The sequence below is a fragment of the Numida meleagris genome, chromosome 27, assembly GCF_002078875.1.
Source record: "Numida meleagris isolate 19003 breed g44 Domestic line chromosome 27, NumMel1.0, whole genome shotgun sequence".
NCBI classification, from domain to species: Eukaryota; Metazoa; Chordata; class Aves; order Galliformes; family Numididae; genus Numida; species Numida meleagris.
The window spans coordinates 711689-722534 of NC_034435.1; the positions used below are offsets into that span (position 1 = coordinate 711689).

Consider the following 10846-nt stretch of genomic DNA (forward strand, 5'->3'; position numbering starts at 1 on the left):
GGCAGCTTGACCTTATTGATGCCAAATCTGACTATGATCCTTGCAAAACATCACAATCATAACTGGATCCAAAGAAGCATTCATGCTTTTGATAAAAATTGCAAAGACGAGGTTAAGTTTTGGAACAGGGAATCAATTGTGTTTGCCAGTTTAGCCAAAGGAGTCAGTGAGTGACAGTTCTAAAATTTACCATTTAAACTTTGCTTGGTGTGCGAATAGCCTTGTTTTCTCTTACTTCTGCTTCACAAGAAGCACTGCAGTCACAACAGACTGCTTCTCTTTGCATTTCACCAGGTGCAAGGGTTTTGTGCTCGGACCTCACATCTATTGCTTTGGAAGTTGCTCATTATTATGGCCTAACAAGTGATGGAAGCTTGCTCGAGGTCGGCCAGAAGTCACCGTGGTGGAGCTGGTGGAAAAGTGGGGATAAAGTAAGTGTGCGTACGACCACCCTACATGCTACCACGCATGCCCAGAGGGACATTAGCATCTATTACTGAGTTCTTGGAAAAGAATGACTATGTATGCCAGTGTACCGCATGTGTACGTTTTAATGGTTTAAACGTAGAACCTGAACTCCAACAGTGCACACTTGTTTGTCAAATTGCCTGGTCCCTATCATGAGGAATAGAGGCATTCCGCTTTCTGATGCCACATTGGAGTTAGAGAGTTTTCTTCCCAGATTTCGGATGATGCAACAGTGCCCAAAGCCACCCAAGGCAGCTCTGCGCTTAGCCCGGCTCCGGGCAGGAGATCGCAGCGGACACCTCCCCGCGTTCCTTCCCACCTCAGTCCCGCTGAGAGCCCGCGGGCTACGGCACACACACAGCACCTTCGCTTTCCTCCTCCTCTTCATCAGGGCCACATTCTGAGCCTCGTACCGGGACCCAGCCAGACCCAGGGGTGGACTCTTACCCCTTGGAATGACACCGGTGGAAATGTGAAGATGGGGATCTCCTCGTCCACGCTGAAGAACGCCACCCGGCCCATCTCATAATCCAGAGCGACCCGGACCCGTGTGGGAGTGTGAACATGGGCAAGGAGCGTGCGCTCCGGAGACGTGAGCGCCTGGAACTGCCCTGCCCACTGCCCCACGGCCCAGATGCCCTCCTCGGGGCCGAACTCAATCTCCCCCTTCCTCCTCACATCCTCTCGAGAGACCCCCACGGTCCACCCCCCTCCATCCAGCACCACTTCCACCTCCCAGCAGTGCCTCCCCGCCGCAAAGCCCTGGCGGCCCAGCACGCAGCGCCAGGGATTGAAGCGCTCGGGGCAGCTGGGGACGTCCTGGCGCCGGTCCGTGCGCGTCACGCTCCTGCCATCATCAGCCAGGACCAGGTCGCAGTGGGCAGTGTCTGGGTCCAGAACCACCTCCGCTGTGGGGCAGAGGGAGGCACATGTCAGGAAGAGCTCTACTGCCGAGGAAGAAGGGGAAGAGCACAGGTGTGGGAAGATGTGCAAAGCAACGGTGTGAGGAACAGAAAGTGAACTGCAGAGAGCCCAGAGCGGAGAGGAGGAGGAACACAGCACAGCTCCGGGCTGAGCAAGTCCCTGCATCGCCAGAGCAAGGCCGGCACCGCTCACTGGGGCCCAGGGTTCTCAGATCTGCCTTCAAGCAGGGCATGCACCAAGCAGGGCCTTGAGCACAGCACTGCAAAGCGTGACCATCCCAGCATCACTGCATGGAGGGCAGCGGGAAACAAGAGTAAAGCAAAGAGGGCTCAGCCCCCGGGAGGCAGAACTTCAATTACCTTCTTCAATCGGCACTGCATATCTTCTCCACACTTGAAAAAACATTAGAAAACAAACACGGATGAGAGAGAACCCAAACACACGCGTGGCAGTCGGCTGGCTGGGATAAGGACAGGCCACGTAGCTGCGTGTTTCCTGAGCTGTTGGTGCATTTGTGAAAGTCAGCTCATGGTGAGCGACTGCCAGACTTTGGTGTCTGGTTACGAGAAGTGCTCCATCCAGTTCTGATAAATGCAATCCCGTTGCCAGGCTTCACTCACATATACACTTATTGTCTGTTTGTGCCTTCTTTGCCAACAGAAAGCATTTTTTTTCTTAGTATAGAAGAAGTACAGGCAGTAACTTAAAAACTTAAAGGACAGCAATGCTTCTGAAGTGAGCTCGGCATCGGTCACCTCTTCCTTTCCCAGCAGCAGACACAAACCAGGGCATAACTACAATTCTCAGAGGGGAAAACGGCTCAACTGAAATGTGTCCCACCTAGGAAGAAGAACAGTACTCACCAAGTTCCTCGGCTTGTTTCTCTGCAAAACAGTGAATGAGCACAAGTGGCTGTGAGACACCAGCTGGGACATCACCTCTCCCGCAGCCACCTGCAGAGAACCAGCCTCACCAATTTTGGCATCACGGTCCCCTAAGCAGCAAAGAGAAAGATCCCCAGTTAGTGGCAGATCCGCTGCACTGGGATCAGCTGCAGGGCTGCAGGGAGCGGTGCAGGGGGATTCTACCAGGGAGGATGGGGAGCGGGACTCACCCAGCGCTGCAGCTTGTGTTGCTGCAAAGAGAACCAGAGGAATGCGTTACCATCACAGCGGCACGAAATGAGAGACCCCAGCCTCCCACCCCTGCTGGGAAGGGCCCTTTGCAGAGCAAAGCTCTGTCGATATACAATATACGTGCACTCTCTTTGCTCGTGCCGTGGGCTTTGTTAAAATTACAGCGTCATTTCTCAATTTCGGCATTTCAGAAATCAGTTCCCTAAATTTGTATGGCTGCTATGTACCCGTCCACCTCCACCACCCCACCCTTAGGATAACGCCTCCTCATCGGTCAGAGGGAATTCTCCAGTTTTCCAATTCACAGCATAGAGAAGCTTACCTATTTTTTTCTCATATTTTCCTATGAAAAAAAAGAAAAAAATCAGAAAGAAAGAAACATCAATAATTTAAAAACCCACGCTGGTTATCTACAGCCACAACTCCATCCCCGCACAAGGCAGTGGTGTCCAAATGAGTCCAGAGGGGCCCCTGTGCCCCCAGGCCCCGAGCAGAGAGTCAGATAGGGGCTGCAACCAGGACTGTACCTTTGATTTTTAACAGATAAACAGCAACAATGGAGAGAGCGACCACCGCAACCAGGACCGTGCTCAGGGCGATCTTCCATGGTCTGGCGTTTTGGAAAAAGGGATCTGAAAAACAAAACCCCCCCCGTAGGGCTTCAGTTTTACCCTGCAAGCAGCAACAGAACGCAGATTGATGTCTGTTCCAGGGAAAGGCAGCCTCTGCCCGCAGCACCGCGCTCCGCTTACCCGCGATGGAGAACGTGGACTCCTTCTCCTGGCTGTGCAGCGCAGCCCTCACCACGCAGGCCAGCTCCTGGCTCACGCCGCCGACGAGGACGAGGACGCTCTCTGCTGTGTAGAGCCCTCCCTCGTCCTGGGTGACGTTTTCGGAGAGGGAGTGCAGCCACTGCCCCTGGGGGTCCCGCCACAGCAGCTGGGGCTGCGGGAACCAGCCGGCCGAGCTGCACGCCACGCGGATGCCGCCGTCCTGGTAGCGCTGCAGAGCGATGAGCGGGGCCGAGCCGCTGGCTGTGGGAAATGGCGGCCGCGGGTTATTATGGGGTGGGGGTGATGCTGGGGTGCGAGGTGGGGGGATAACCAGCCCATGGCGGCGGGTGGAACTGGAGGGGCCCTAAGGTCCTCCCAGCCCGAGCCGTTCTGTGATGGTTCTGTGTTTCTACGTACAGAGATCCCTCCGAGGTCTCCCCCCGTCTTCTCCACAAACATCTGCCCTGGAGGCTGCTATAAAATAATCCTCAGGTCTGGATATTAAAATAGAAAAGCATGAACCCAAGCATATTTTACTCTATTGCCCGCTGCCTGTTTTTCTTCTCCTACACCCATTTTTATATTAAGAAAATAATTTCAAGACCATTTCTTGCAGGCAGCACATCTCATGGGCCCCGCATGGCTGCATGGTGGACAGTTCCACCCCTCTGAGACAACGTGGTGAGCGCAGTCACAGCATCACAGCATCACAGAATGGCTTGTGTTGGAAAGGACCACCAAGATCTCCCAGAAAAGCACCTGCAGGCACTGCTCAGGTAAAAGGCGGGGGATAAGAGCAGGATGAAAGGTGGGATGAAGGATGGGGAAGGAGAGCGGGATAAAGGATGGGTGAAGAGAATGGGATGAAGGATGAGTAAGGAAAGTGGAATGAAAGTTTGGAGAAGAGAATGGGATGAAGGATGGGTGAAAAGAGCAGGATGAAGAGTGAGAGAGAAAATTGGGATAAAGGATGGATGAGAAGAGTGGGATGAAGGGTGGGATAAAGGATGGGTAAGAAGAATGGGTTGAAGGTTGGGAGAGAAGAATGGAGTGAAGGATGAGTAAGGAAAGTGGGATGAAGGGTGGGAAAAAAGATGGGTGAGAAGAGCAGGATGAAGGATGGGAGAGAAGAATGGGATACAGGAAGGGGGAAAAGAGCATGAAGGTTTGGAGAGAAGAATGGGGTGAAGGATGGGTGAGAAAAGTGTGATGAAGGGTAGGAGAGAAGAGTGGAATGACGGATGGGTGTGAAGAATGGGATGAAGGGTGGGCTAAAGGATGGGTGAGGAGGGTAGGATGAAGGGTGGGAGAGAAGAGTGCTGGCTGTGAGCGAGCAAATCAGAGGTACTGGGAAGAGCTCCCCAGTGAAGACAGGGACACAGACTACAGACCTGTCACCTTCAGCTCCACCACAGCCTCGTCGTATTCCAAACCGCTGCGAACGAAGCAGGTGTAATGCCCTTTGTCAGACAGCTGCACACGGAAAATTCTCAAGTTCATGCTGCCATTGGCGAGGCCATCTTTCAGCATCTCCGTGCGCCCTTGGTATTGAATCTCCTGGTCCCCATAGTGGTCCTGGCCATCCCTGTAGCGATGCACGAAGGGTGTGAATTGGTCCCGAAACCACGTCACCTCCACGTCCTGTGCGCTCTGCTCCGGGGACAGGCAGCACGGCAGCACCACGTCCTGCCCCACAGCCACAACCACAGGGTCGGGGGGACCCTGCACGCTGAACGGGGCTGGGAGGAAAGCAAGAAATCACTGTGAGTCAGCTGAAAGCCCAGGCTGTGCCATCACGTGGGCAGAGCAGCCACAGCCACAGGGAACCGTACCTGACTGCAGCTCACGAACGTGGAAAATGGAACTGCAAATGACAAAAGCCAGCAGAGAGCAGCAGAGGCGGCAGCCAAAAAACATCCTCGTCACAGAGCACACCCTGGGGATGGAGAAGGGGAAGTGAAGGGAGAGCAGAGGGGTGAGAAGAAAAGCAGAATGACAGAACATTATGAGGAGTGAAGTGCTTTTAAAAGAATTATTTTGCTGATTCCAGCACATTTTTAATAACATCCAGTCTAAGGCTGAACTTGATTTTACATCCCAGCCCAACTTTGCCACTTTTCCATTGCTTTAAAGGAGATGCCGTAACTTGTCCTTTATTGGGAAAAAATCTGAATCTTTTTATAGCGGATGAGTGCTTTGTGCCCAAAGCAGCACGCACCGAGCAGTTGTTTGAATTTGGAATCCTTGCTGCTCTCATCCAGCCCTGAACTAGGAACTGGAAACACGCAGGATGGCAATGAGAAACCTGAGGGAATTCCCACAGCAGTGGGTCCAAGCTCCTGGCCCAATCCCAATGGGGATGCTCACGGGGACGATCCCCACTTTGGGACGGGGATGGAGGGAGCACAATAACCGCAGCCGAACCGCCCCCCAGCCCCGATCTTACCGCCCTGTGCTCCTGGCTCTGCCAACGGGGGGTGGAGGACGGGGAGCAGGAAATGCAACGGCTGAATGAGATGTCACAGCCGGCTGGCTGCCCATTTCCTTCTGCACCGCCTCCGCTCAAAAATGAAAGTAACAGAGGGATTTGGGCATTGCTGGTCAGAGGTTTGGCTCTGGAAATGCTGTTGGGCTGTAGGAGGGGTGGGAGTGCCACGCAGCTGCCTGGGGGACATGGAGCAGACAGGGTCACAAACCTGGCCCACGTTGGGGAATGGAGCTGAGGGCTCGAAATAAAAGCCTTTGTGCCGATAGGGTGTGCACCACTTTGAGGAGCCTGGCTTCAGCAGCTGGTAGGGATACGGTTGCTGGAGGGGCAGGGGAGGCACACGCAGGGGAAGAGAGTGGGAAGGACAAACCCTGGGGAAGCCCTTCCTGGTGAGATGGGCTGAGCTGGGCTGAGGCCATCACTCCTCACACAAAAAGGTGCTTGGAGAAGGGGGCAGGGGGACACAAAGACCGGTCCATGCTGTCCCCCATTACCAGCTGAGCAACTGAAACAACACATGCCCTGCCAACACCTCCTCCTGCAACCCACTGGCAGCAGAGCTTGGCTGGGCAAGCCCATAAGGAGCCAGATCTCCTCTGCCATGGCCTAGCACAGCCTGGGCACCCGAGGTGGCTGCTGTCCTCAGGTGACATCCCACCCGAGCCAGGGTGAGCGAGGGCAGGGGACCCAGCAGGGCTCGGAGCTCCATGCGGTGCAGAGGGCTCTTATCACTGACCTGCAGCTGGCCAAGGGGAGGGGAGATGGGGGGATTCCCGGTAAATGTCTCCACAAACAGCGTGGGGACGCTGTGGGAACACTCCTTTCTAGCCACGATCTGATGAGGTCCAGAGAGCAGAGAGCAAAGTGAAGGTGTTTGGACCCATCTGAACCCCTTCCCCACTGTGAGCCTGCAGCAAGCGCTGGCTGTGTTGGGATGCGGTGACTTCTCCAGCATTCCCCCAGCTTCTGGAAAAGAGGGACTCCTTTATCGTCTTCACATGGTCTCTGTGTCCCGCAGCTTCCACTTTCAGCAGGGAACACGTCTCTCCTCCTGCTGAAGTTTTGCAGAAACGCTCACGTCCAGGATGGAGGGAGAGGAGATGGAGACCCTGGCCAATGAAGTGGAGGAGAGGAGTGAAAGAGGTGGGTTTAAAGATGAAACTGTCCTGTCTGGGAGAAAAGCACGTCCTGCTTCTGCTGTGGAGAACACCGAGGCAGTCAGGGGCAAATTGGGGTTTTGCTGGGGATTGAGACTTGGTGGCCCCCCCACCCCCAGCTGGATTCCTCTGTTTTATCTATGGACCCACCAGCAGCACCAGGCACCTGAGCTGCCATCCTTGGCTCCCACCACTGCCCGCAGAGAGAAAGACGAATGTGAGGCCATGGTGATTGGTCCTGGGCTCAGTGTCACGGTCTGTGCTGGTCTGTGCCCAGGCGTGCCTGCTTCTCTCTTGCAGCATGAGGGAAGCCCACGCTCAGCTCCAGGTGTCTGTGCAGCAGGTGGAGCTGCATCCTCCAGGAAATGGGGATCCCCTTGGCCAGGGATTGCACGGGAAGCCCTGGAGAGGGCAGGACCAGGGCAGCATGAGCCTGGGGCAGCCCAGCACAGGGAGGTCCTCACCCCACGTTGGAGATCTCTGGACAGGGGGAAGGAAGTTGCCCCATCCCTTCTCTTGGTGGGTGGGTGCAGCCCTGACACAGCATGAGGTTTCCTGCTCTGAGCAGCTTCTCCTCTGTCCCCAGCTGATGTGACCCTGGACCCGAACACCGCCAACCCCTTCCTCCTCCTGGCTGACGACGGGCGAGACGTGAGGCGTGGGGACGTGTGGGCGCTGCTGCCCGATGGCCCCGAGCGCTTCGACAGGGAGCCGTGCGTGCTGGGTGACCGTGGCTTCTCGTCAGGGCAGCACTGCTGGGAGGTGGAGGTGGCCGACGGTGGTGACTGGTGGGCGGTGGGGGTGGCCCAGCACTCTGTCAGGAGGAAGGGAATCCTCAGTTTTACCCCCGAGGAGGGGATCTGGGCTGTGGGGCAGTGGTTCGGGCAGTACTACGCTTTCACCTGCCCTGACTGGACAACCCTGCACCTTGCCCAGCTGCCCAGGGCCATCCGGATCTCCCTGGACTTTGCAGGAAGGCAGGTGGCATTTGCTGATGCTGAAAGCAAAGCCCAAATCTTTGCCTTCTGCCTGGCTTCGTGTCCTGAGGAGATGCTGTACCCCTGGCTCTGGGTGGGGAAGGACTCGTGGCTGAAGCTGTGCCCCTGACGTGGAGGGAGCGTGGGAGACAGGAGCAAAACTGGAAAGAAGGACAGCACCAGCTCGGCTCTTGGCGCGGGGCACTGGGAGGGCTGCACATCCTTGCTGGTTGGTCATTCCTCGCGTGGTCCCTCCGGCCACTGAACAGCAGAACTGGAAGGTCTTGGAGATGGATGCCACACAGAAGCTCTTCCATCCCCCTCCACCCCACAGCAGGGGGGCACCGAGGAGATCACTGCAAGGGGAACCCGGGGCTGAGGGGTGGCACCAAGCACCGCACTGCACAGTGGGTCTGTGCAGGGCCATGAGAAGTACAGAGATCCAAAGGCCTTGAAGGCTGCTGAGTAGCACATCTGGCTTTTTTCAGATAAGCTCAATGATGAAGTCCAAAAATGTAAAAACACAGCTGGGTGCTGGAGCTCATGATAACACTTATCTTCTCCATACATCCAAAGCCTCTCTCTGCCTCATTTCCAGCTCTCACTGACATGTGCATTGGGCATGTGTGTCTTCCTTTGCCTTTCTTGCAGTAGAGCACTAGGAAAAGCTATAGGGATGGGCAAGGAAGGTGAGGCAGAAACCAAAGTGTCCAAAGTCCGCAGGCCAGATCATTCCCGTGGACTTACCATGCTGGGATCTCCTTCCTCCCTCCATCTTGGTCTCCTTCTTCTCCTTCAGCAGAGGCTTTCAGCTGATCAAAACATACAGGGCACTGAAACAACCCAATTCAGCTCTCCCAGGAGCACACCTGGAGCAATTTGCTCAGGGAAATTCTACCACTAGAAGCTGATCTATGACAGCTCCATTACCAGAAGCAGCCAAGGCAGAGATGCATCAGGAAGTTAAACTTTCTTCATGGTTTGCCAGGAATCTGCTGCTGGGGTCTAAGAAAACTGGTTAATATCAGGAAAGGATTGCTAAAGATGCACACATACCCTGTCCCGCTGCAGCAGCTGTTTTGTTTCTTCCCTTTCTTTGCCTGTCAGGAAATACGGACATGAGCAGTGCGTGCCCGGGGTGTGAGCAATTTGCCTTTTCTGCTGGGCAGGAATCTTTGCAATCCCAAAGCAACATAAAGGGATAAAAAAGGGAGAAAGAAGCACAAACCCGCTCAGAATGTCACCAGCATCCTCAACGGGGGATAAACAGAAGCAGCTCAGTGCTATTGATCTTCTGCACATTCCTCACATCTGGAAATGAGGAAAAGTTTTTTTGTACCGGGGCAGCGAGGCACTGCAGAGGCTGCATGGAGAGGTGGTGGTGCCCCATCCCTGGGGGCATTTGGGGTCTCCGGGGGCTCTGAGCACCCGAGGGTGTCCCTGTGCACTGCAGGGGTGCGACCACACGGCCCTGAAGGGCCCCTTCCAACTCAGACCATTCTGTGATAACAAATTCCTATGGAGTGCAATGCCAAAAATCAGAGCAAAACATAAGTGCTCATTGCAGTCGCTGTCACTGCCATGGTCTGGGAGGCAGCCATGTGCTGGGGGATTTGGGAGCACCCACAGGGGCAGAAAATTGTAAAGTGGGGATGCAAACAGTGTAAGAGACTGCTGTGACACTCAGGAAAAGCTGATACTTTAGGGCACAATGCAGGGAAATGAAAAAGGGAAGGAATAGGAAGGCAGAGGCAAGGCAAGGGAAAGGAAAAGGGAAAGGAAATGGGAAATGGGAAATGGGAAATGGGAAATGGGAAATGGGAAATGGGAAGGGAAGGGAAGGGGAAAGAGGAAAAGGGGGAAGAGGAAAAGGGAAAAGGGAAAAGGGAAAAGAGAAAATGGAAAAGGGAAGAGGAAAGGGAAGGGGAAGAGGAAAGGGAAGAGAAAGGGGGAAGAAAAGGGGAAAGGAAAGGAAAAGGGAAGGGGAAAGGGAAAGGGAAAGGAAAGGAGAAAAAGGAAATGAAAGGGGAAAGGGAAATGGAAGGGAAAGGAAAGGAGAAAGGGAAAGAGAAAGAGAAAGGAAAGGAAGAAGGGAAAGAGGAAAGGGAAGGGGGAAAGGAAAGGAAAGGGAAAGGGGGAAGAAAAGGGGAAAGGAAAGGAAAAGGGAAAGGGAAAGGAAAGGAAATGGGAAATGGAAGGGAAAGGAAAGGGGGAAAGGAAAGGGAAGGAGAAAGGAAAATGAAAGGGCAAGGAAAGGGGGAAAAAAAATGGAACAAAATGTTGAAGGTTCACGCTGCAGTGTTCACTCCTCGCAGGGAGCACGGCGTTTTGCAAAGAGCAGACTGGAAAGCTTGGAGGCAGGCACTTAGGAAATGACATTTGCAGACAATGGATTGCAAAGCTCCGAGCGGATAAAGGCAAATAATTGCACACAGAAAAGCTGGGCACAGACCCCACGTGTGCCCAGACCTTACAAATCAGCGTCTTTTTTCCTACAGTCTTTTGTCTGTAGTTATTAATGAGAGTCAGGGAATCATTTTCAATGATTAATTGACTACTGCTTAAAGCAATAAAGCCGCTTCATAAGCAAAACATGGCGCAATCTTCTGCATCGTCTGCTTTTGTGAGATCTGCAGTAGCAAAGCTCTCAGGCACACTAGCAATTTTGGCACTAGAAAATGAGGGGAGAAGTTAATTGTATGTTGTTTAGAGCAATAAACTGAGTGATTGAGGGAGGCCTTCGCCCAAACCTCGACGTGTTCCTTTATTGAACTCACGGCCGCGACGCCGGGACGGGGTGGGGGCTGCAGCTCCGGGGCCTTTCGCTTTTGTTGCTGCAGCGACTGCAGGGGCTGGGACAGAACCAGGGCGGCCGGGACCCCCCCAACAGCTTCTGGAAACTGGCACCCCCCTCCCCTCCCCC

General features: G+C 54.3%; 2 protein-coding genes across 3 annotated transcripts; one reads left to right on the plus strand and one right to left on the minus strand.

Annotated features, from left to right (window-relative positions):
• LOC110388953 (butyrophilin subfamily 1 member A1-like) lies at window positions 534–5885 on the minus strand. The gene is made up of 11 exons (XM_021378778.1): window positions 5748–5885; window positions 5134–5237; window positions 4693–5040; window positions 3281–3562; window positions 3056–3160; window positions 2851–2871; window positions 2507–2527; window positions 2366–2386; window positions 2256–2276; window positions 1752–1784; window positions 534–1376 (listed from the first exon to the last, which is right to left on the minus strand). Exons 1-11 carry the CDS (start codon window positions 5840–5842, stop codon window positions 856–858), a joined length of 1572 nt encoding a protein of 523 aa, XP_021234453.1. The 5' UTR covers window positions 5843–5885; the 3' UTR covers window positions 534–855.
• On the plus strand, window positions 5820–9748 carry LOC110388954 (thaicobrin-like). 2 transcript variants are annotated; one of them, XM_021378780.1, is made up of 3 exons: window positions 5820–5908; window positions 6808–6932; window positions 7533–9748. In XM_021378780.1, the coding sequence occupies exons 2-3, from the start codon at window positions 6875–6877 to the stop codon at window positions 8051–8053; spliced, it is 579 nt and encodes a 192-aa protein (XP_021234455.1). In that variant the 5' UTR covers window positions 5820–5908; window positions 6808–6874; the 3' UTR covers window positions 8054–9748. The 2 variants fall into 2 exon arrangements, with proteins under 2 accessions (XP_021234455.1, XP_021234454.1); XM_021378779.1 differs by lacking the exon at window positions 5820–5908 and having other exon boundaries at window positions 5917–6932.

Excerpts from the sequence above, each read along its gene's own strand:
- LOC110388953 (XM_021378778.1), bottom strand. The coding sequence starts at position 5,842 with ATGGGCAGCCAGCCGGCTGTGACATCTCATTCAGCCGTTGCATTTCCT. Across the intron at positions 3,161-3,280 it reads GTCCACGTTCTCCATCGCGG|ATCCCTTTTTCCAAAACGCC; the intron begins GTAAGCGGAGCG and ends TTTGTTTTTCAG. Across the intron at positions 2,872-3,055 it reads TTATCTGTTAAAAATCAAAG|GAAAATATGAGAAAAAAATA; the intron begins GTACAGTCCTGG and ends TTTTTTTCATAG.
- LOC110388954 (XM_021378780.1), top strand. The coding sequence starts at position 6,875 with ATGGAGGGAGAGGAGATGGAGACCCTGGCCAATGAAGTGGAGGAGAGG. Across the intron at positions 6,933-7,532 it reads GGAGGAGAGGAGTGAAAGAG|CTGATGTGACCCTGGACCCG; the intron begins GTGGGTTTAAAG and ends CTCTGTCCCCAG.